This window comes from Lissotriton vulgaris, chromosome 8 (assembly GCF_964263255.1).
Source record: "Lissotriton vulgaris chromosome 8, aLisVul1.2, whole genome shotgun sequence".
NCBI lineage: Eukaryota > Metazoa > Chordata > Amphibia > Caudata > Salamandridae > Lissotriton > Lissotriton vulgaris.
Genome location: NC_141696.1, coordinates 102,371,772 through 102,396,546, shown reverse-complemented (window position 1 = coordinate 102,396,546; position 24,775 = coordinate 102,371,772). Strand labels below are relative to the sequence as shown.

Below are 24,775 nucleotides of genomic sequence, written 5' to 3'. Positions count from 1 at the left end.
AGCACTAAAGTCACTTGTGGAAATGCTGCCACTGGGCGGCAACAGAATTTCCCTTAGGGGAGGGTGGGCAATTTTTCCTCTTAGTTTTACCAGCCACCTGAGAAAGAAGGAATATGTTTTCCCACTGAAGAGGGTTAAATACAATCATAAACTAAATCAGGCTGTGCCAGATGTCCTTTAAGAAACAATGCAATTCTATGATGCACAATCACCTCATCTTTCTTTATTTTAATCTTGATTGTTTTATTTTCTCTGCAGGTAACAGCTGCAACTGACACATTAAACAATGCCTTGGGCTATTTTCTGTGCCTTTCTCTCTGTGTTCATCTCCCTGGGAACTTTTCAGGTAATTTATATATATATAAATCAAAGAGAGTACACATTGCTTAAATCAAATGCTGTAAATGCTTCTCAGCAATTAAAGAAAATGCAGAAAATGCAGATTCAAAAATTATTCTACGTCCCAAATGAGCAGCAAAATCAGTAGAAATTTGGCGGCCTCCCCAGTAAAAGTGTAATTTCTTCAGCAAATCAGAACACCTAATGCATTTCACATGCCTTAACATTGAGGCACTATCCCACTACATGAATATTGATTCTGCACATTATGACCTCATGTCATCCGTCATTGACAGGAACAAATAGTTACATGAGCAAAAGCAAATTATTTTTATGAATGACTAGGCCACAGCACGCTGGTGGAAGATCCTTGCAAATAGCAACATTTTGTGATCAAACTTCATTGTGGTCAGCAACAACAGGAAAGAACAACAAAAATGGAAATAAACTAGCTTGTCTCTGAGGGCCTATTCTCTGTGGAGTGCCTGGGGAGAGAAAGATCATCATCCTCTAAACTCCACTTCTGAATTATTTCATAATCACTAAAACCCACAAAAGCAGCATACTGAAACAGGTACAACACAGGATCCATCATTGTCGATTCTTTAGGATCAATTCCTCTATCATATGCAGATGGTCGTGTTCACAGTCTCGGATATCACCCAACACATATTCTTCCCTGTTCCTCTCTCATGAGTCTTTTCTTTCTTTGCACCCACACCTCTGAAAAATTATTCCCGAAGATTTTAACAAAAACAATTGCATAAATCACCACAACAATTCCAGGGGTTAGTATAAATTTCCCCCTCCCTGGGAGATGTATGATTCACCACTGTTGCGAAAACCCTTTCCTACCTTACTAGCCCAGGACCTTCTAATTCCCATAAGTCATGCTCTTCTAATGCCTTTATCTGACATTAGATATTTGTTATGTCAGTTATATACGCATTAATAACCCTATTATGATGGGGTATAAAAGTGCAACATTCTCTAACATAAAATACACTGTAAACACTACCTACCTTCGCGAAAAGGATATCTAATGCAAAGCGGTATAGCATTATTATTGTGCTCATAGCAACACGCTCAGAATGAATCTGTGTAAGTACTCCCACTGTGTTATAAACCAACCTATCTGCTGATGTAGACAGTCTCCTAATTTTCATATCATTCACAGCAATCTCTCAAGGTGGAATGATGGCTCCTAATATATGTAATTCTATCTGCCCAAAATCAGACTTCACTCGCTTCAAACTAACACCATCATTCATACCATGCACATGATAAGCCTTTGGAAATAGTAAAGTCAGACAACAAAAACCCTCCAAATTAAGAGGTAGGTTGAAATAAACGCACATTATAGATCCCTCTCAAAATTGATTCTTCGTCAACCAAGAAATCACCACTCACCAAATAGTTTCGTTCACATTTGTGCTCCAGCCTCAATCTCAGATGCAAATTTGAGAGTCTATATTGTTCCCCAGAGTCAATCTGCTCCCCCATCTTCTTTTCATTACTCCAATCTCTCAGAATCTTTGCTCTCCTTTTATCAATCAATCAAAATAGTCTTTATTCGATATTTTTCAATCATAAAATACATTTACAAATACAAATTCATCCCCCACCCCATAGATAATAAGATCCACATTTGGTCAATCGTTACACTATATCTAAAAAGAGCTTACTAGCTCATAGATGATTACAAAAAAATTAAATATCACATTTAAAAAGTTAAAACAGTATTAAAAAGATAATTCATTCAGTGCTAGGTATATCAATTTCTCAATACAGTTTACAAAGTCGGATAGCAGCATATAACAACTGGCCTTGGGGTTATTCCAAACTCATTTTACGGGCACGAATTATCCACATCCAGTGTAAAAATTTCGACATGGCTATAACAACTGGCTGAGAAGTATCAGTTCTTAAGATCCTAATTGCCTCACTAGCAGTTTTGAGGCCTAACTGAACACAAATCGGTTTAAGCCACGACTTTCTTGGTACATTGTATTCAGGGCAGGCAAACAATACATGCCCTATGTTTTCCCTTTGGTCGGGGCAAAAGGGGCACACCGAACTTTGGTTCCCACGCCATTTTGCAGTTAAAGTATTTAGTGGTAGTGCCCCACCCTCATTTGGTGATACTTCTTCCGGTCCCCTGGAATGGTAATCCAGTCCCAATAGGGTTCTAGGGCCGGTGCATGCTTGAGCTCTAAGAAGTCGGTAGTAAATGATAATTCAGTATGACGACCAAGTGTCTTAGCCTCAACCATGTTCCAATACAGATCACGAAGTATTTTCTTGGGTGGGAAGACATTCCCCACAGGGTCATCCCATAATGCAGATAGGCCCATAGCCATGCATGTTGTTTTAACCTCCCTCATCCACTGGATTTTGTGAGACTTATCCGAGTCTCTAACCTCGAGGAAGCCCTGGGCATACTGCAGGAGTTCAGGGGTTACCCATAATCTCCTCCAGTAGGCAACTGATTTATATTTTGCCATATCCTCGAAGCTATGAGCTCCCAGATCATAGTGGAGAGGTATCAAAGGAGTGGATACTGGTAAACCAGTGATATTACGAAAAAATTTGTTTTGGGCAACCGTCAACTTAGTGAGGTTGCTGGTCCCCCAAAGTTCTGCCCAGTAAAGGACCGCTGCTCCCACCTTAGCATTGTGAATCTTTAAAACAGGAGTGATAGTCCTGGTATGTGATGAATAAAATTCCTTGGTGAGTGCTCCTGCCAATTGTGCATGCCTCGTAACCAGCTGATTGGTATGCTGTTTCCAATCTAATTTATAGGACAGGGTGATGCCCAAGTAATTAAAGACTTGGGTCTGTTCAAGTTGGACCCCATCCATGACCACCTTCTCTCTGACATATTTCCGTTTGTGCAGAACCATGAATTTTGTTTTGGCTGTATTAATAACAAGGCCATGATCTGCACAGAACAATTCAAGGACTCTGATAGCCTTCTGGAGCCCCTGTTGTGTCTTTGATATTAACAGGATATCATCCGCAAACATCAACAGGGGGATCAGTTTTATCATATTATACGACACACTTTCTCTCCTCTACACTCAAACCACATACATACTTCCAATTAGTCTTTTTAGTATCAGAGTTAGTTTGTGCACTTGTATTCAGAAATGTACTGCAAGTTAATTCATCCATTCTCCCTCTTTAACAGGTAAGTACTCCAGCAAAATACTCCAGCAAAATTCCCACTCAAAACATATTACCAATATGGTGACAGAGACTAATGTTTATTAAAAACACTAATGAACATGTCACAGGACAACCCATGTGATATCGGAAGCTGTAAATCGGTAAAGCTTTCACATGTTGATGAAGGAAGAAAAGTGCATACAAAACAGTTTCCCTCCCGTAATTTCTTCATATTCACCCATCATTTTAGTCTACAGATTAATATTAAAAACACTATCTAAACTTTTCCTGCATGTCAGTGTGTTAGCAACCTTATTATGTACTGTAGAAGGTTCAACTTTGGTGGAAACATATCCCACCTGAGAAATAAAGTGGTTCACTGACATAAATTCGAAACCAGAAATACTGTGCAACAATAAGATCTTGTCAAAAGTATTGAGCACAAAATTATATCTTTCCTATACAAATACAGATAAGTACAAAAATATTGAGACAAAATATCGTTTTACACTAATATCGAAAAAGTATAGACAAGAATATCTTTTAACATATATATATATAGTTAAAAGTAGTTAATCTTAAATATTTTAACATATAGTCCCTCATTACGATGGCGGTTGGACGAGCGTCCGACGGCCATCGCCTCGGGCAGGTTTGTGACCGACTATATGTTAGCGGTCCCACCTGCCCGCTTACAATGCGACCGTTATGCTCTTGTGCTGTGGCCCTAAAAAAGGGCTGCAGCACAAACTGCAGTGGAAAAGGGCAGTTGTCAAATATCCATGTACCATGAGCCAGGCACCATGTGGTGCCTGGCACACAGTGCATGGATGGTTGGCACCACATTGTGGAGAAGTGTGGCTCAATGGTTAGAGCGGCAGACCCTGATGCAGAGGTCTGGCCCGGACCAGGGTTCAAATCCCACCTCAGCGGGTCTTCGGCTCAATTTCCCGAGACCTGATAATTCTCGCCTCGGTGCCTATTCTAATCTTGGGTCCCACTCTGCAACTCTGGGCAATTGCTTGCTTAATCTCCACAACGGCCCCAACAGCGCTAGGATGTCTGGCTTCACCTTGGGGGTGCCCAGGAGTGGGCACTTCACAGGGAAAGGCCAGGAAGGGTTACACAGTGGTATGTGTACAGCGCCTTGAGACCCTTTCGGGGGTGATTCGTGCGCTATATAAGCACTACATTTACATGTGCCGCCAGGGAAAAATGCGGAAGACAGGGGTCACCAAGTCCCATTCCATCTTCCGTTACATGGCGGTCCGACCCCTATGTAAGGGAAAAGGGACATTGTTATCCCTAAGGTGGTCCCTCCACAAGCCCCTCCCCAAATATAGGGATTACGCTCCAATCAATGCTCCGATGGCCTACTTGAGCTTGTTGGAGGCGTCAGTCGGTCCCTCCGCCCGCTGCTCTCCGACCGACTGCGTCATTATGCAATGGTTGGACCGCAGCCTCATATGTCAAACAGACCGCCACCAACGTCCTGGTGGGGCGATTCACCCGACATCATATTTCAGGTCCTTAATATAAATATAATGTAAATTAAATTTGTTTAAGTAATATGTAAAAATATATATAAATTATACTAATTTAGACAAGCACACACACATATATCTGTATGTGTGTACGTTTATATGTTATACTAAAACTATCTTAAAAATGACATAAATTTATATACGTAAGACTATTCACCTCAAGGAATTATAAATCAACTATTTCCACTCAAATTCATACAACAGTAGGGAAAGCTTTAAACTAAGACGAGGGAAAATGTACTATTCCCACTCCTGTCTGTTCAACAGTAGGGAAAACATTGGAGTCATGAGGGGTAAAATGTACTATTCCCACCCCAGTCTGCGCAACAGAAGGGAAAGCCTTGGACTCAGCAGGAGGAAGATGTACTATTCTCACTCCAGTCTGTGCAAAAGTTAGGGATAGCGTTGGACTAAGGAGGTATACAATTTACTATTCCCACTCCATTTGGTGCAACAGTAGAGAAAGCATTACACACTAAAGGGGTAAAATTTACCATACCTTTTAAATGTATCCACCACTTACTTGTGTGTGTGCTTACATCTCTTAGCCGACCACAAACAAACGCATACTCCGCTAACTTTCACTTTAACCGCACCACTAGTACGGTTACACCTTTGCCGCATTTTATCGTATACACTGCACCTTACAAATCAGCAATTGCGATTATTTGTGATCTAAGCAACCATGCTAAAGACTCTCCTCTGTATGTTTGTCCTTCATACATGTTGTTTGTCCAGTAATGCTTGGAGAGGGAATCCCATTCCCACATATATAGCACCTTAGCGAGTGCTTCACATTTTTACAATCAACACACTTACTTGAGTATATACTGCACCATCACTTATTCAATGGTCCTGAGGAAAGCCATTTTTACTACAAAGGTCTGGCTGAAACATGTAGACCACACCTGGATGTAGGAGGTCCTAATATATACTCCAATCACATCCACTTGCCTTTTTATTGCTAACAGAGGCCCTGTTATTAAAGACTACCTATCCCCTCGGATGCTGGGACCACTGTATAGCCTTTTTAAATCTCACTTTCACGTCACCCACACTACACACTCAGCAACATACCAGCTCCGCTGCATCAAGGCGTAGTAGCACACCCGGGACACATTCTGTGTCACTGGGTGGGCCTGATGATGAAGCATGCCACCAACTAGGTTGGTGGGTGAGGGCTTCATGAAGAAACCTAATGGTTTCCACTTTGTCATACAGTCCTGAGTCCTGTAAACCTTCACAAATAAGCTAGTCCTCTCAGATTAACATATAATACCTGGGGATAAGGACTAGCTACCTAGTCCTCTCTCTCTCCTTGATAAACTGCGTATATAGGCAGCGCACAGCTGCAAGAGACACTTGAGACCCACCATGGCAGAAAACCATTATTTGACCTTTAACGAAAATTACATCAGCGAGATCCTCGCAGACCCCTCCTTCCTGGCAGACTTTAACATCTCAAACACTATAGCTCAAACCACAGACTGGGATACATTAACTGAGAAAAAAAGCAACCGGATCAGGACCATCTTGCATGGAGTTATACTGACCCAATACTTACGGACCAACACGGCCCCAAGGGGATTCTTGGTCACCAATGCCCCAAGGATATTCCTGGATGATGCCACCTTTAGAAAAGACTGGGCACAGATAGCCTGGCACTGCACCAGGGACTGGCTGGTGCTCATCATCAAAACGGACAAATGCTTATCAGAAGCCAAGATAATTGTTATCCATGCAACAGAAAGCCACTTTAGAACCACAATTACATCATACAAGAAGAAACTAGATGATCAAAATAAGGAAATGGTGGAGTATAAAGAATACCTGACCCAAGCAAAAATCAATAAATTCCAAAAAGACCTAAAAATATTCAGCTACGCAATAACATACCAATATGCATACGACAACTACGTACCTTCCAACAAGGCTGACAAATCCAGCGACACATCAGGAGACAGTAGCTCTGTATCTAGCGACTCCAGCTCTGGTTCCAACAAACAGCACGGCAGAGGACGCTAATCGCAACGATGGCCACAAACCTGGCAAGGACGGCAACAGGTGCCCGCCTACGGTCCACCACCATACGGACATATGGAAAATGCATTTTTCGGCTATCCACACATGTATCCACTGGGCCCACTCCCTTTTTCCCAGCAAATCAAAGGCCACCTTTTTTAGGAAAGAGCAGACGATCACGCGGCAGAAGAAGACACCACCAACAAGTACACTGGGCGGAAGAGGACAACCCAGTGAGCGCGAACACCCGCAAAAAAACGCGGGAAACAACCATGCATGAGCAAACAATGACCAATGAACTACCCACTACCCTGGTATTCAACCTGTCAAGCACCCCACTGACAGAACAAGAAGCATCAGTCCTTAACAAGGGCCTATCCTTTGTCCCTACAACCAAACTAGACAAATTCAAACTTCATGTTGAATTGGCGGAATTCTTCAGGAAACTCAAACTGAAGGCCTTTTTCAAGAAAATTAGATCGAACGATGACATCGCTCCGGACAACCCCAATGAGACGGGTTTAAGACTAAAATCCACCTTCATACCACCCCCTACCAGCGTCCCAGCTGAGATAACTACCTTTGAGCAAGCAGTCTACCATGACATAGAAAAACTGAATCCCACTGGAACATTCAACAATCTCTCCAGACAAGACCGCGATACCATCAAACATCTACAGGATAACCCTATCCTGATCATCAAACCTGCTGACAAAGGCGGAGGGATTGTGCTCCAGGACAAAACGGACTACGACAAAGAGTGTTGCAGACTTCTCAGGGACACCCACAACTACAAGCTTTTGAGAAATGATCCAACAGCTGACCTACGAACAACTATACATGCCTTGGTCAAGAGTGCTTGTGAATCAGATCATATCTCCAAGCAAGAAGCAGAATACCTGTGTATAATGAATGCCAAAGTACCATACTTTTATACCGTTCCAAAAGTACACAAAGGTATAACACCACCACCTCCGGGCAAACCCATTGTATCAGGGATCAATTCCCTTCTGGAGCCCCTGTCCGGGTATTGTGATTACTTTCCTAACCCCCTGGTCCAACAAACCCCCACTTACATCAAAGACACAAAACACCTCCTCAACACCATCAAAGACATGAGCTTTGTTCAGACAACCCAGCTCTTGGTAGAACTTGACATAGAAAGTTTTTCCACAAGCCTCTCATAAGATGCCACACTCCAGGTCCTGCATGACGTCTTCATGCAAACCCCATGGACATACCATACTCCAAGGAAGTTCATCCTTGACTGTGCAGCTCTTGCACTCAAAGAAATGTATTTTGAGTATGAAGGAGCATTCTACTTACAAATCAACGGCACTTCAATGGGGAGCTTTTTTGCCCCCATTGTGGCAGGACTGTATGTCCACCATTTCGAACAGGAACACATTCTGGCCACCACCAATCCATATTCAGGCACGATAAAAACATGGCTCTTTTACATAGAAGACATCTTTATGATCTGGGAGGAAACACCAGACATATTGGCCACATTCCTTACCTGGCTCAATGGCCGTGACCCATACCTACAGCTCACCAGCACCTCCAGCGCAACTGAGCTGGCATTTCTTGATCTCAACATCACCCTGACCACCACCATCCACTACAAACCAACTGCAAGGAACTCAATTCTACACTTCGATAGCTTCCACCCCAGACCGTTAAGAGAAAATCTCCCCTTCGGCCAGTTTCTGCGCATACACAGGAACTGCAGCCAGCTGGCAGATTACAAAAAACAGTCAGCTGCCCTATCATCCAAATTACAAGAATGAGGCAACCCCAATAAAATCATTGAGAAAACAAACAAGAGGGCACGCAACCAAAACAGGGAGTCCCTGTGATAAAAGACCCTGAATCACTACCAATGACATGCGTCACTACATAAAAAGCGGCATCCAACCAAGTCTCCAGCATCGTCCACAAATAGTGGCTTATCATTAACTCAGGATCTAGAGAATGGGAGATACCACCATTTGCATACAAACGGCAAACAACCTGAAAGCCCAATTGGTGTCCACACGCCCAAGAGCATGTCTGAAACCCAAAGCCAACACTGTCCTCAACACTTGGGGACTTCCCAGAGTCACTGGGCACTACCCGTGAAACAAATGTAGCGTGTGCCACCTAACTGAACATTCCAAAACACTTAACCTGGAACCCGGTAAAATCTGGACACAACAACAGCACACCAACTGTAACATGGTTTACCTCATCACATGCCCATGCGGCCTCCGCTATGTGGGTATATGACGACACGTAAAGTGAGGACCAGAGTGGTCGAACATCGGTCACAATCAGGTACAAAAAGAACATCAGCAGACTGACAGATCACTTCTTGCAAAATCACCACACCCCCAAGGACATGTCATGGATGGTCATTGAACAATTCGACCCCAACCAACGTGATAATGAAAAGATCCTTCTGACTAAGGAACAAAGATGGATCTGTCGTTTATCTACGCAACACCATGGCCTGAATGAGTCCATCCCGTGGTGCTCCCTGAAACCATAACTCTTTTCCCAATTGCTAAACATGACACCCTGAAAAATGTTCCCCCTGCTTTACTGATCTCACCGTCCACTTATAGCCCTGAATAGCATCTCCCTCCCTAGAAATCCCTAGTCTTGGGTCGCCCTTCACTTAAGACAGACCAGCTATAGTGTTCGTTTTTAATACATTTTAAAAATGTTAATCCTTCATTTTCATTCAAAAGCTTGTCATTTAAGATTTTTTGTAATCTTAACACTAACACGCACAATAATCACACCTGCTGACCCTCTGGGCTACACAAGCTTATATCACGCTCGCACACGCCCACAACTAGGCCGCCAGGCAGCAGTGAGGACCGGAGTCATCTCCATGACAATGCCCGACTTGACTGCACATGCGCTAGAACAGAAAGCTTGGGGCCACACCTGCAAAGGCGCCATGTGAGCATCACTCAAAAAGCTATCAGCAAGCGCAGTCCCTCTTCTATGTCCCGAGTACAGGGACGCCACACTGATCCAGGTGATACCAATGAAACTAAGCAAATTTAAAGATCGGCGGAAACCTCGAACACTTCTTCGGAGGTCTGTGACTGAACAACAGGTTTCCTGCAGGTCTTGACCGCCAGAGCCGTGAGTAATATGCCAATCGTCTGCAGTCCGGGTAAGCCACCTTCCTTTGAAGGTCCCTAACAGCCCATGGTCCCTCCCTTCATTTCATTTTAGGGTCAACACATCTGCCGGAATTCACCCTGGGGCATTTGCGGCAAAACGCTAGCATGAGGATACCTTTTTAATGTATCCACCACTTACTTGTGTGTGTGCTTACGTCTCTTAGCCCACCACAAACAAATGCATACTCTGCTAACTTTCACTTTAACTGCACCACCAGTACGGTTACACCTTTGCCGCATTTTATCGTCTACACTGCACCTTACAAATCGGCAATTGCGATTATTTGTGATCTAACAACCATGCTGAAGGCTCTCTTCTGTATGTTTGTCCGTCATACATGTTGTATGTCCAGTAATGCTTGGAGAGGGAATCCCCCTCCCACATATATAGCACCTTAGCGAGAGCTTCACACTTTTACAATCAACACACTTGCTTAAGTATAGATTGCACCATCACTTATTCAATGTTCCTGAGGAAAGCCAGTTTTACTACAAAGGCCTGGCTGAAACATGTAGACCACACCTGGATGTAGGAGGTCCTAATATATACTCCAATCACATCCACTTGCCTTTTTAAATGCTAACTGAGGCCCAGTTATTAAAGACTAATTATCCCCTTGGGTGCTGGGACCACTGTATAGCCCTTTCAAATCTCACTTTCACGTCACCCACACTGCACACTCAGCAACATACCAGCTCTGCTGTATCCAGGCATAGAAGCACACCCGGGACACATTCAGTGTCGCTGGGTGGGCCGGATGATGAAGCATGCCACCAACTAGGTTAGTGTGTGAGGGCTTCATGAAGCAACCTAATGATTTCCCCTTTGTCATACAGTCCTGAGTCCTGTAATCCTTCACAAATAGGCTAGTCATCTCTGATTAACATAAAATGTACTATTCCCACTCTAGTCCGCACTAATGCAAGAACATATACAATGGGTGCAATTCTGTGATTTTTTTAAAGAGTTGGGCGCATAATTAGGTTTGGAGTAAATCAAGATTTTTTGTTTTTATTAAAATGCTATCTCTCTCTATCCATCGACTGGCTACTGCTCTTTCACAAGGAGCAAATCGGCACACAAAGTAGTTTTGTTCAGTGCCAGGGCCTACTGTGGCAATGTGTGCTTTTTAAGACCACAAAATATTATTGCTTTTTTGCCAAAGTTTGTTTTGGTGGTGAGGGCCTGGCAGCTCCAACAACAATAACATGTCACAAAAACCATATCAAAACAAGACACGCATTGACAAAACCAAAAGCCTGACCACAAATATCTGATCTATTGGCTTTACGAATGCTTGTTTATTTTCATGTTTTCTATTATCTTCTTGAAACTGGTTGCACTGATTTTCCATTATGAATTTTTGGGGAAATACTAGTATGCATCAACACCTATTACTAAATGATGCTTCAAAGAAATGCTACCTACAGTAGTTTAGCAAAGCATTTGTTTTTCCTGATTGCAGTATTTTGCGAACATTGTATTTTGAAGCAAAGGACCATCAATCTTGCTTTTAAGCTGCTGCAGATATTTGCATTTAATTCGTTAATTAAATTATTGAGAAAGCGTTGTGGGAGCATTGTTTATAGCCTCATATTTTTAAACTTTGCAAACATGTGTACACATTTTTGCACTCGAACCACTGCCAGTAGTGCAGTCTGAACTTACTACAAACATTTCCTTAGAGCGCTCACCCTAATAGGAAAGGCTTTGTATTAATGAACCATAAATACAAGTTTGACCAGCATTGACGTAAAAGCACAGATATTACCTTAACTGCAGACAATGCCCTTCCCTGATCCATAATGTGGTACTGTAGACTGCCATCCAGAGTGCTTTGTGCTTTAGGGGGTTGGGCCTACTTGTCCCAAGGACTAACTAAACATGAAAGCATGTTGTCCTTGACCCCAAACAATATGTTCTAATTGTCGGGTTGTGGGAATTCTTCACTACTGAAACCCCACGTCTCTACAACACTTGCAATTAAATTAAATTTACAAACAACTAAAAAGTTACAATATGTATTTAAAAACATTAACAATAATTATACAAACAATTTATTACCGACTGGCGCTCGCCAGTAGGTAGTTATAGTTAGGACCAAGTTTCCATAGGAAGAACATTTTTTGTTCTGCTTATAAATTTGGCGTCGTTTGATGAATCTTCATGAAATTTTCCAAACTACTTCTTTGTTCATATCAGCTCCTATGTTAAAAGTTTAGGAGTGATTTGTCAAGGGGGGGCCGAGACAAAAGGGGGGTCCCAAAACATGTTTTCTCCATGTTCATTTCCATATGAAACTTTAGGCAAGGCTACAGGTTGAACGGGTGAACTGAATTACCCCAAATTTGGCAGGGAGAAGGGTCTGGTCTAGAAAGCACGCTTTTGTATATTTGGTGTAAATCCGTTCTGTAGTTTTTGAGAAATATCAAAATTTACAGATATCAATATTTGGGAATTCTGCCATCTGATTGGCTGAGGCGTTATGAGCACAAGCTTGCTGCTTATTGGTTGCGAGCGGTTGCAACTAGGAAGAGTTGGCCGCCATTTTGTGATTCCATTGAAGCGAGTAAGGGGAAAAAAGAGCAAAAAAAGTATGAAAGGAGGATAGGAGCACTGTAACCTCTGTGGGGGAGTGTGAAGTGAAGTAGTCGCTCCTACCTGTCTGAATGTGCGGTGTTGCTCAGAGTGACATGGTGCTGAGATGATATGCTGCCACACTCGGGTATGAAACTGAGAGCCTAAACCGTGAGCTCATTGCTGTACAGTGATGTGGTCTGGTCTTTGTAGCATACGTGTGGAAGTAGTGTTAGTAGGCGTTTATACCACACAGGGAGTGGGAAGCGAACTACTGACTGCTATCGTGCGTTTATACTATACCGGAAGCGGGAAGCGAAGTACTCACGCCTACTGGTGTGAAGACTCGGGGATGAAACCGAGCTGATTGCTGTAAAGTGATGGGTTCTGGGCAATGTAGGATACTAGCCGCTGTAGTATAACTGTGTAAGTAGTGTTAGTATGCGTTTATAGTATATAGGGAGTGGGTAGCGAACTACTTTCTCCTACTGATCTGAAGACTCAGGGATTAAACTGAGAGCCTAAATCGTGAGCTCATTGCTGTAAAGTGATGTGCTCTGGGCACTGTAGTATACCTGTGTAAGTAGTGTTAGTTTGCATTTATATAATACAGGGAGTGGGAAGCAAACTACTCACCCCTACCGGTCTCAAGACTCCTGGATAAAACCATGGCAGTAAGGGGCAGTGAAAACTGTCTAATGCCCCCCTCGCCATAGAGATAACTCCCATGGCTAGGGTGACATTATGTTTTTTGATTTCCTTTTTGGAAAAAAACTAAGTGTGATGGACTCCTATGTCATGTTGAAGGAACCATGCGTCAAACTTAAAAAAGCATTGACAGGTACTCACTTGACGACGGTTCCTAACAGTGCTTCAGGAATGACCCCCAGCCTGTCAGTCGTTTCTAAATTTGGCAGGTGGGAACTACATAAGGGTGATGGAGTAATCTACTTGCCTGCCTGCCAAGATATAAACTGGCCTGTTAGTGCTGAGTGTTGAGAGATCCCACCCAAGGCCCTAGGGTGCAGATACAGCTGCAAAGAATGACGTCACAGTCTAGAGAGAGGCGATATCTGGCAGCAGTGCAGTGAAAACTGGTTGAGATGTCATACTTTCCAAAATACAAATGTTTACCTTGCACCAGGGGGCAGCTATCAACAACACAGCAGGAGCAATGGCTCCAGGTGCCAGGGGTGTGAACGTCCCACTGCTCCCCAGTTGAAGCTGCATTTTGTAGCAGGGCAGGGGTGAGGTAACATTTTCCATTCTTGCTTTGTGGCCTATAGCGCCTATACTGTGCCACTGCCCTACAGATGCCATGCTGTAAATGCATTGTGCTGCCTCAATAAACTCCAAGTATTAATTCTGCTGTCATCTCTTTCCCGCAGGCAAACGTAATCGTGCTCGACATGGCGCCGAACTCCTTTGATGATCAATACATAGACTGTGCTGATACAATGGAGCAAAGAATCATAACAGAGGGACTTTTACAAAAAGAACTGTCCGGAAATATTCAGTTAAGACAGAAATGGGAGAGTGCAACAATACAATGGGCACGAAAGAAAAAGAGCGGCTCGCTGCCCCCCCTCCCCCAGGGCTTCAAAGATGAGTACGGGGTGGCCCTGATAACCTACACGGGTGCTGGTATTTACAAGGACTTCAACGCCGCTGTCCGGGTGGGCGGCCAGTCCCGAGCATATTACATGACCAATTTTCATTTCAAATCCTTGCACTTCTACCTGACCAGAGCTCTCCAGCTCTTAAAAGACAGATGCAACACGCAGGCCAGGAATGTTTTCGCCACCGAAAGGATCAAACAAGAAAATGAGGTTTGGCCAGTTTACTTCAACATCATTGGATAGAAGAGCAGCAGAGGGATATGGCACGACTTCCTTCTTCACCATAAGAACCTCCCATGGAGCTAGCCTTCAGGACTGCTCCTCTTTCCCTGATGAGGCAGAGGTGCTGATACCACCGTATGAGGAGTTCACCGTGACCAACACGGAGCAAGGCAACAGATTTGTACTAAACAGTACACAAAAGGCCTGCAGTAAATATAACTGTGCATACCTAGACGGTAGGTTTTTGAGGGACGCAGGGTGCCTGTCTGTGCGAAACTGCATCATTTGTATGTGTGCATCTGCATAAAAAGCATGGAACCCGTCCTGTTATACTGGTATGTATAGGAAATACTGTGGCCTGTGAGTGCATGTGGAGACCTTGGGCCTTAAGTAGAGTCAGGGGGATGGGGGACATCTGCACACCTTCCTGCACCCTAATTACAAGGGTATTCGCATATAATGCACATGTAATAAGGCAGTGGGATATCCCTCACGGTTATGACTCCAACCTCTAAGTCAGCCAATTTAGCTCACATTAAATTGTTTTACTTCATACTAAATGCTGATATAGATCTGTTCCTGTGACACTACAAGGTCTCAGCATCAAGTGATGCCATTTGGACAAATCGAGAGACCTATGATTACTGCTCAAATACACTGGAGCAGGAAATAATCACACTAACCATCGCCTCCTCACCCTAGGCCTGATTCACCAAGGTAAACTTACATATCTGTGTAAGTTTACTATTTATTCTTATTCACAAACTACAAGATTATTTTTACTCCTAGAACTTTTACGACTGTGGAGACTTCGCAGTCGGGGCCGAGGATTTCGCACATAAAAATATATATTTTCCAGGGGGCTAGATTCAGGGGGGTGTTTGGAGTGTTACACCCCCCCCCCCACAATAAATGTATAATCTTATAAACAGTGGCATACAGGTGCTTTCTGTCAGATAGAGCAGGGTGTCTGTCAGATTTCTCATTGACAAAAACACACATACACTCTCACATCTCCTGTTTTGAATGTCCTAACATTTTTATATTACTAAATATTGTTTCTCTCACTTAGTACTCATACCAATCTGCCGCTGTTCATGAGCCCTCCTTGTCATATAATGTATTTTAACATTGTATGCTAGTAGTGGATACTTACCTTGCCGTCTGGTCCTGCGTCTCTGCTCCTGCTTTCCTCCGTCAGACTAAAGGAACTGGAAGCACAGCCAGGCTCCCCTGACCAATCACAACACTGCAATGCAGAGTTGTGATTGGTAATCACCCAGCTCCCCTGACCAATCACAACACTGCAATGCAGAGTTGTGATTGGTCTGAGTGTAGTGTTTCCAGGGAATGGAGGTCTGGGCATGTTCTCCACGTAGGCTGTAATGCAGCCTGCGTGGACATCAGGGAAAGTGCGCATGACTGTTTGGCCGGTCCCAGAGCAGTGCAGCCCCGCCCGCCTCCCCGCAAAGCAGCATGGAAACATAAAATGATAACAACTCAAAATTTATTCATTTTATGTTTCCTTTATTTGCACTGCTTAAAAGCAGTGGGAGATGCTCCTCCCCCATAGCAGAGGAGCCGCCACTGTATGCTAGCGTGATCATCTGGAACTCTGAAGCTCACCCCCCGCACCGCCCCCAAATCTTACTGACCAAGCTAGGTCCCTGATCTTTTCATGTGCTGAGTTCTCCACTCTGTGGGTGGGTTGAATCACTAAGATAGTAGGCAGGCAGCACATGGATGAGCATCCTCCTAGGAGTAGGTTATTCTGATTTAGCAATTTATTCTATTTGTGGTGGATCTTCAGATTCTAGGTTTATAAGTCACTAAAATGGCAAAGATTTTCAATTGAAATTTCTGAGAATGTTGGTGTTGTTTCAACTTCCTGGGTTTTTCTTAAACATGTTTTTATTGTGTTGTTGTGTGTGGTATGTGGTGTGGTGGTGTAGTGCTGTGCTGTTGATGTTGTGTAGTGTTGTGTTAATTGGGATTTGTATGGCACAGGTAATCACCCATGAGAGTATCCAGGCGTCCTGCAGAGTAAGTTGAAGCGCCAGGTCTTCAGTTTGATGTGGAATTGAGGAGGAGGCCCTGATGTGTTGAAGGAGGTCGTTCCAAGTCTTGGGTGCGATGTAGGATAATGCTCGACCTCCTGTTCTGCTTTGTGGAAGCGGGGTTGTGTGCGAATGAGAGTCTGGTGGGTTGGTGATAATGAAGACATTTATTTATTTATTTATTTGTTTGTTCATGTATGTTGGTCTGATGTTGTGCAGTGCCTTGTATGCATGAATAAGGAGTTTGAATTAAATGCATTTGTGTATGGCGAGCTAGTGGAACTCTGAGGTATGGTGATATGTGGGAGATCGAGGATGAGTCCAGTGTCGGCTGCTATTTACTGGGACTGGCGGGGTGGGGGGATGGGGAGGGTTGTGAATGAAAACCAAAACACTTACCTTCAGGCCCGCCACCCCGGCAATCCACCACATCTTTGTTTGCTTGTTGCCTCTCTCGCTCCTGGAAACAGGAACAGGAAGCACCCGTGCTCCTGACTCCCCTAGCCAATCACAACAATACAATGCAGCACTGTGATTGGTCTGAACGCCGTGGAATGGTCTCAAGAAGGGAATGGGAGTCTGGAACATATCCTGCACCTCGGCTGTAATGCAGCCTGGGTGCAGAACATGCAAAGTGCGCATGACGGTTTGGCCAGCCCAAGAGGGTTGGTCAAAGCGTCATTTCACACCTTGGAGTAGGAAACCACTCCTCCCTTGTACTCTCTGGCAGTCCAGCCCTGCCCTGCACCAGGAAAGGAAAACTAAAATGATAATAAGAATAGTTTTTATAATTTTAGGTTTCTTTAACCGCATCGCTGCTGCGGTTATTTTTGCGCTGTGCGGCTGTTTTCGAATAACCGCGTTACATGACGAGCTCAGCTTGTCATCCGCACACGTCACCCGTGGCTGATGATGAGCTGAGCTCGTCATCAGCATCGAAGGGGTTAACTACTGCTCACAGAGCAGTGGGGCGACACTCCTCCGCCTTGGCGGAGGAGCCGCACTGGATGAGTCTTGCTGCAGCATTGTGAATTTTTTTAAGTCAGTGTATAAGATGGTTGTAAAAACCAGCGTAGAGCGTGTTACCATAGGCTAATCTGCTTGGGATGAGTGCTTGTGTGAAGGTGGATCTGTTGCTCATTTAAAAGTCTTGCTGAGAGTGTGGCAGCAGGAGGAGCCAACCATGATGACCTGTGCTGTTGGGTTCATCTTGTCTTCCTGGATGATTCCCAGGTTTTTGACATGGTTGCATGGTGTGAGTCCAAGTTCAGCTTACCACCAAGTGAAGTCCCATGGAGAATTCTTGTTCCAGAAGATCAGCACTTCCGTCTTGTCGGAGTTGAGTTTTGGGCAGTTAGATCTCATCCAGTCTGCTTTGGTGATCATGCAGTTGGAGAAGTTGGTTTCGGTGGTGGTGGAGTTGTCGGTTAGAGAAAGGATGAGTTCAGTGTCATTGACATAGGTTATAATGATGATGCCTTAGGATCTGATGATGTTAGCGAGCAGTGTCATGTAGATGTTGAACAGGGTTGGGTTGAGTAGTGAACCCTGAGCGACTCCACATATCAGATCCTTGGATTCAGATGTGTAGGGTCGTAGTCTGACTTGCTATGTTCTTCCTGTAAGGAAGTAGCTTGTCCAGTTGAGTGCCAAAGCTTGGATGCATATGTGATGCTGTTTTCGGATGAGGGTGTGGAGGGAGATGGTATAAACATCTGAAGGGAGGTCAAGAAGGATAAGGGCTGCGGTTTCTCCACAGTCTAGTATTGTGTGAATGTCATCTGTGACCGCAATAAGTGCTGTTTCTATGTTGTGGTTGCTCCAAAATCCTAATTGGGTGTCTTCCAATAGCTAGTGGAGTTCAAGGTGGCTGGTAAAATGTTTGTTCTCCATCACTTTGGCATCGTTTAGGAGAAGAGAGGGGGGTTGTAAGTTGTTGAGCTCATTGAGGGCTTTTACTGCGGCATATTTCCAGGCTTCGGGGAAGATGGTGCATTTGAGGTGGTGCTGATGAGGATGTGATGGGGCTTGGGTCTGTTGGGGCCCGGAGTGTATTGTTTTCATGATCTCTGCTGCGTCTTCTTTGGTGAGTGTTTTCCATTCAGTCAGATGTCCTTCCCGGTAGGAGGTGGTCAGGTTGATGATGAAATCTTTGGGGTCTGATTGTTGATTGACGTTGCTGAAGATCTTTTCTATTTTGTTGTGGAAGAAATTCCATAAGTTGTTGCAGAGTTCCTGTAATGGGGTGAAGGTGTTGGCTGCGGCTTTGAGAGTGGTGAATTCTTTGACTATTGGGAAGATCTTCTTGCAGCTGTTGGAGCTCGCCTCTATGTGTTTAGTTAGGGCCCTCCTTTTGGTGTCTCTGGTGTCGGCACCATGGCTGGATCTCTATTTTCTTTCCAGCTGCTTGCTGTAGTGCTTGAACTCCTGGAGGTTGTCTGTATACCAGCTGGCTTGTTTGTTCTTTTTGATGGGCATAAGACAGTCTGCGCAGTTCTTGATCCATTCTTTAAAGTTGATGATATCTTTGTGGAGGTCGTTGGTGGTATTGGGTTGGTCAGTTTTGAGGGCATTGAGACAATCTGCCTCTGTTACTTTGGACCAATTCCAGCTGGGTAGGTTGATGCTGGTGGGTGTGTTGACTTGTGGTGCATTGATGTGGAAGTGTATGATGGATTAGTCCATCCACATGAGCGGTGAGGTGTCTGATCCTGTTGCTAGTGATGAAGATTGGATCCAGAGTATGTCCTGCGATGTGTGTTAGGTCAGTAAAAAGCTGGGTTAGTCCGATTTTGTCTTTTGAGGAGGGCTGTAGAGCAGGTGTACGCTGTGTCCTTGATGTGGAAGTTGTGGATCCTGAGTAACACGAAATCCTTGGAGTTGATGGTGAGGGGAGCAATGAAGTCTGTGATGAAGTTGCTGAAATTGGTTCATGGTCCTGGTGGTCGATATGCGAGGGTGCCTTTCAGGATGAAATTGTTTTTAGTTTGTAGTCTGAAGTGCGCGTATTTCATGAAGAGGGTGTTGATGCCCATGGATGTGGTGCATTTGAAGATGTCCTTTTGGAGGATTGCAAGTTCGCCTGGCCTGTGAATGCAGTCCTGTTATCCGATCTTGTCCCCTGATGAGATAGCCACAGAGATGTTGGGTGCCAAAGCACGGTTGAGTCTGGTTTCCATGAGGAAGAGGAGGTCTGGCACATTGTTGCTGAGTAGGTCCCAGGCCTCTGTGGCATTTTTGATGAGTGAGTGGATGCTGAGGAGCATGCATGCAAGTGTTTATTGTGGTGCTGGTTTGGTGTATTATGTGACGTTTGCTAGGGTGGTTGGAGTTGTTGTTGGAGCATGACGGACATGTGTGGGTGTGCAGGTGTATGCTTGTGCAAGGAGGTTGAAGGCTCGCTGATTTTTGCTGATGAGTGTGATGGTGTGAGGTTTGCGAAAAAGCACCCTCATGAAATTAAGTACCCCATTATAATAGACTAATTGTGTGGAATTAATCAACATTGCATCCAACACGAAATTGGGGAAATGCTTTTTGCCTATTGAAGCAACTAATATACTATAGCATGAAGCTATGAGCATGTATTTGTTCTTTCCGCATATAAATTTAACTCTAGTACATGGTTATGCTATGTTGTACATTGCACATTTTGCACATTGTGCAGAATTAACAGTAAAATTGCTTTTATCTAGTCGCAAATGCTAGGAAATAAATAGCATGGATTATTAGAATGGTGGGTGGTGAACAGAATGTGGTTTCATTATTAAAACAAATACTTTCTTGTGTTTGCTTATTTTAGTCAAAAGGTGCCCATTGAAAAATGGCTGCCCCTGCAACTTGATATAGTGAAAGCAGTTGTGTGATGAGCCAAAGAGAAGTGCGCCTGCGTGAAAATTGACAGAAGACCTACACAGTCAAGCTGAACTTTGGTCATGGCCGAGCTGATCGAAACTCTATTGTCTAGTGCAAAGTGAAAAACGTGTGTTTGTGGGAACCTGCATCGCCATGAACTTTTTGTGACTACAACGCGGAAGTTGAAATAAAACATGTATTAAATTGTTTCGAATATAAAAATGCATAACAATAAAGATAGACATTGTATCAATTTTAAATAATTTACTCACATTAGGAACCAGTTTGGGTGGGTTATTGATGAGAGCCTGGTGTTCCCCCCTGGCCAACCAATAGCTGTAAGATTGAAACAAATCTGTGTCCGGGAGCCAAGAATTAGGATATTACTGGGGTCCACAGTTAGGACATACACCGCACGTCGCTGGAAACTGCAACACGTTCTACAGACTTAGGTCCAAGATGAGGTTCGCGAGTGCTTTGGGTGGAGACTGCGTCCAAGGAGCTGAGAATTAGTGAGATAGATGGGAAAACATTTTTCTAAGTAAATTTAGAGTTATCTGTGGATCCTGTCCTATAATCTTTGTCTTCTAAGCCTATCACAGGAGACAACCGCCACAACCTTGGCCAGGGAAGTGGGGTTCCTATTCTTTTCTAATGGGTAAGATATCATTAAGCATTCTCTATTGAAATTTCTCTAGGCAAATTATGTTTGCTGTACTTTTGTTACTATCCTCTCTGTATCTATGAGCTTCCGCTTTGATATGATTTTTGGGTCACAATTATATGCACTATTTTGTGAATTTTACATGTATGAGTTTTGCGGCACTGTATTTCTAATGACGCTACATCTTGAAAAATTGAGATAAAATGATTAACTTGAAGCCAGAGTCTGTGGTTATTTTATAGTGATAAACAGTTGATATTTGTCATAATTACTAAATCTAGCAACTAATGGTCCGTCGCCTAGAGGAAATAGAAGAAATGATGAATAACTTGGAAATTATAGTTGTGAATACAAAACTTACAAAAATAAACCCCCCCTAATCCAGCACCCGTTCTCCAAGGATCTAATGGGTAGAGTGTGATGGGCCCCGTTTCTAATTAAATTGTTGCGTGTTGAAATTATCCCGGTCCTTGGGTCATATTTAGGGGTTCGCAGCTGGCTCAGGTGTATATTCAACAGCTCTTGTGTACCAATACCAGAACACATCGGTGAGAAGCCCATGCAGTCATGAGTGTTCTGAACTAAGCTATGTGACACGTGGGATGCACCTGCTACAGGCATTGAATGCCTGGACACTCAAACTAATGGGCTTCATCAAGACTGCTATCAGTGCAGAATACATTCTGTATTTTCTCTCTGTGCATACAGGACAGTGCACACCACCCATACTCAAAGTATGAAAACTAAACAAAAATGTAAATATGGGTGAAGACAAACATCCAAAACTTTCAAAGTAGTCCATAGGAGAAACAACCTTTACAACGCAACTTTTACAAAGCACTACCCTTACAACGCAGTCATTACATCGCAACATCCCTTACATCGCATGCTATTACAACGCATACCATTACAACGCATGTCATTACAACGCAGTCATGACAACACATACCATTACAACGCATACCATTACAACGCATAGTACCCATACACTATCCAAAACTTACCCTACTGTTGCACCCCCTGGAGTTAGAATAGTAATTTTTACCCCTACACTATCCAAAACTTACCCTACTGTTGCACTCCCTGAAGTTAGAATAGTAATTTTTACCCCTATACTATCCAATACTTACCATACATGCAATATAATGGTATGCGTTGTAATGGTATGCGTTGTAAAGGTAGTATGCGTTGTAATGGAATGCGTAGTAAAGGTAGTTTTAGTGAATTCATTGTAATGGCATGCGTTGTAATGGAATGCGTTGTAAAGGATGTCGCAATGTGAAAAATACGTTGTAAAGGCATGCGTTATAAAAGTATGCGTTGTAACGTCATACAACCGTCCATAGTCCTATAGTCATTGTGATGGAGAGAGTTGAGGGTGGCGTGAGCACCTCCCTTGGCCACCGTGCTCCCCTCCATGCTATCCGCTGGTGGTGGTAGTTGGGTGTAGCTGAGGTGTTCCCTGGATCTCGCCTTTGTTGCATCCTCAACATTGTTTTTTTTTTTGTTTTTTTTAAATTTTTTAAAACCTTTATTCAAAAACAGTGCACACAGCTATTCAGCCTAACATCCCGGAGGCAAGGCAGCATTTCAAATCAGGATAACAATAGTGCAAGAATTAGTGCAGCAGAACGATGAAGGTTGATTTTACTTTTTATAAGAAAACACAGAGAAGATAATAGAAGAGAAAGAAGCGCCAAACCCGGCGCAAAGACATAGGCAATGGAGTGTGAAAAAACAGTGAGGCCTTGTGAGGGGGTCGGGAGGGTATAATGAGCACAAGTATGACCAACGGAAAAAGAGCTAGGAGTGGGGAGGGAGGAAAACACAGGATAGCATATATAAAGCGTTGCAGTTGGTGTCTCAGGCTATGGCGACAGGTGTTCCTCCAGCGGAGCGGATTCTGGGGGTATGCAGATGTCCCCCCTGTATGCATTCCAAGCCCCCCACAGTTTCTGCCACTTTTTAGGTTTACCCCTGGCAACATACACGGTCTTCTCCCGAAACATACACCAATCCATATTGGCTTTCCATTGTACAACCTTAGGAGCTGCCGTATCCCCCCACTTCTGCGCGATGTCACGTTTAGCCACCATGTTGCCAAGGGTTACCCATTGAGTCTGGGCCACGTTGTGGTCCGTCGGATCCCAGATGTTAAGGAGGCATCTCCTGGCTTCCGCATGCACCGCTACCCCAGTCACCTCATTCATGATCGAGTGCACGCGTCGCCAGTAGGAGGCTATTGCGGGGCATTCCCACAGGATCTGCATGAAAGTGGCAAGAGCACCGCAGCCACGGCGACAGAGCCCATCGACGGAGTAGCCCATGTGCACGAGTCTGGGACCAGTAACATAAACCCTGTGCAGGATTTTGAGCTGCACCAGTCTGAGACGGGAAGAGATGGCAACCTCCTTGGGGGAGGATACCGCACTCTGCCAGTCCTCATCATCAATTTCTAACCCATCACGTGTCCACTGGTCCCTCACACCCAGGAGGAGGTCGGTACGGACATTTATGAGTTTTTTATAGGACAGTGAGATGGCGCTGTCCGGCATATGGCCGTCCAGCACCCTATCCTCCAATGGGGAGCTGTCAGGGATCGCCCCCTCCTATTTTAGCAGACAGCAATGCATGCCTTAACTGGGCATACAGGAAGAATGCCGTTTCACCCAATTGGAATTCTGCCTGTAGCTGGGCGAAAGTCTTAATCTCGCCTCGCGACAACATGTCCTCCACCCTGGAAATGCCTATCAAATCCCACTTGTCAAAACCCTTGGTATGCCAAAGTGTGCCCAGGATGTCCGAATCGTACAATGGGGTCAACTTAGTCAGTCTATCTTTCCATCCCTGAGCCTTGGTAATTGCCCTCCAAATATGGACCGCGGTTTTCTTTGGACCAGACATCCGCCTGTCGAGAGACCTCGAGTAGAGCGCCCCGTAGTAGCCGCCCAGAAGCCACCTATCCATAGCGTATCCTGGGTTGTTCTCCGGACCGTACAGACCGTGGTTGATAGTCGCTAGCTGGGAGGCCCAATAGTATCTTCGCACATCAGGTAGCGCAATCCCCCCATCGTACCACGGTAGCGTGAGCTTCGTGATGGCGATGCGGGGTCGGCCATCCCAGAGTAGGGCACGTTGCAGGCTCTCGATCTCCCGAAAGTATCGGGCTGGGACCGGATCCTGGGTGTTTTGCAGGGCGTAGAGGAACCTGGGCAAGGACATCATTTTAAACAATGCCGCACGCCCAAGCAAGGAGAGCGGGAGTTTGCGCCATCCCTCCACGTCCCGCCGAAGGCGGAGAAGAGGGGGAAGCAGATTGTGCTTGTAGCGCGCCTTCGCGTTACTGGAGATATAAATCCCCAAATACTTGAATCCCTGGCTCGCCACCTGGATGCCGCAACCCCTAGGGGGGCGCGGTGTTCCCCCTTTCAGGACGTACAGGTGCGATTTGGTCCAGTTGATAACTAGGCCAGAGTATCGACCAAAGAGCCGCAGCACATCACAGGCTACAATAAGGGATCTGCAGGG

At 44.4% G+C, this 24,775-nt stretch overlaps 1 protein-coding gene and 1 pseudogene across 1 annotated transcript in view; both read left to right on the top strand.

The window, feature by feature from the left end:
- Positions 1-254: 254 nt before the first annotated feature.
- LOC147693532 (ecto-ADP-ribosyltransferase 5-like) overlaps positions 255-24,775 on the top strand; it is a 486,224-nt gene continuing 461,703 nt past the window's right edge. Inside the window, exon 1 of the mRNA XM_086933749.1 lies at positions 255-346. Within this exon, the coding sequence (XP_086789875.1) occupies positions 287-346 (60 nt within the window). The 5' untranslated portion in view covers positions 255-286. The remainder of the gene's footprint in view (positions 347-24,775) is intronic.
- On the top strand, positions 14,222-14,978 carry LOC147693534 (ecto-ADP-ribosyltransferase 5 pseudogene; annotated as a pseudogene).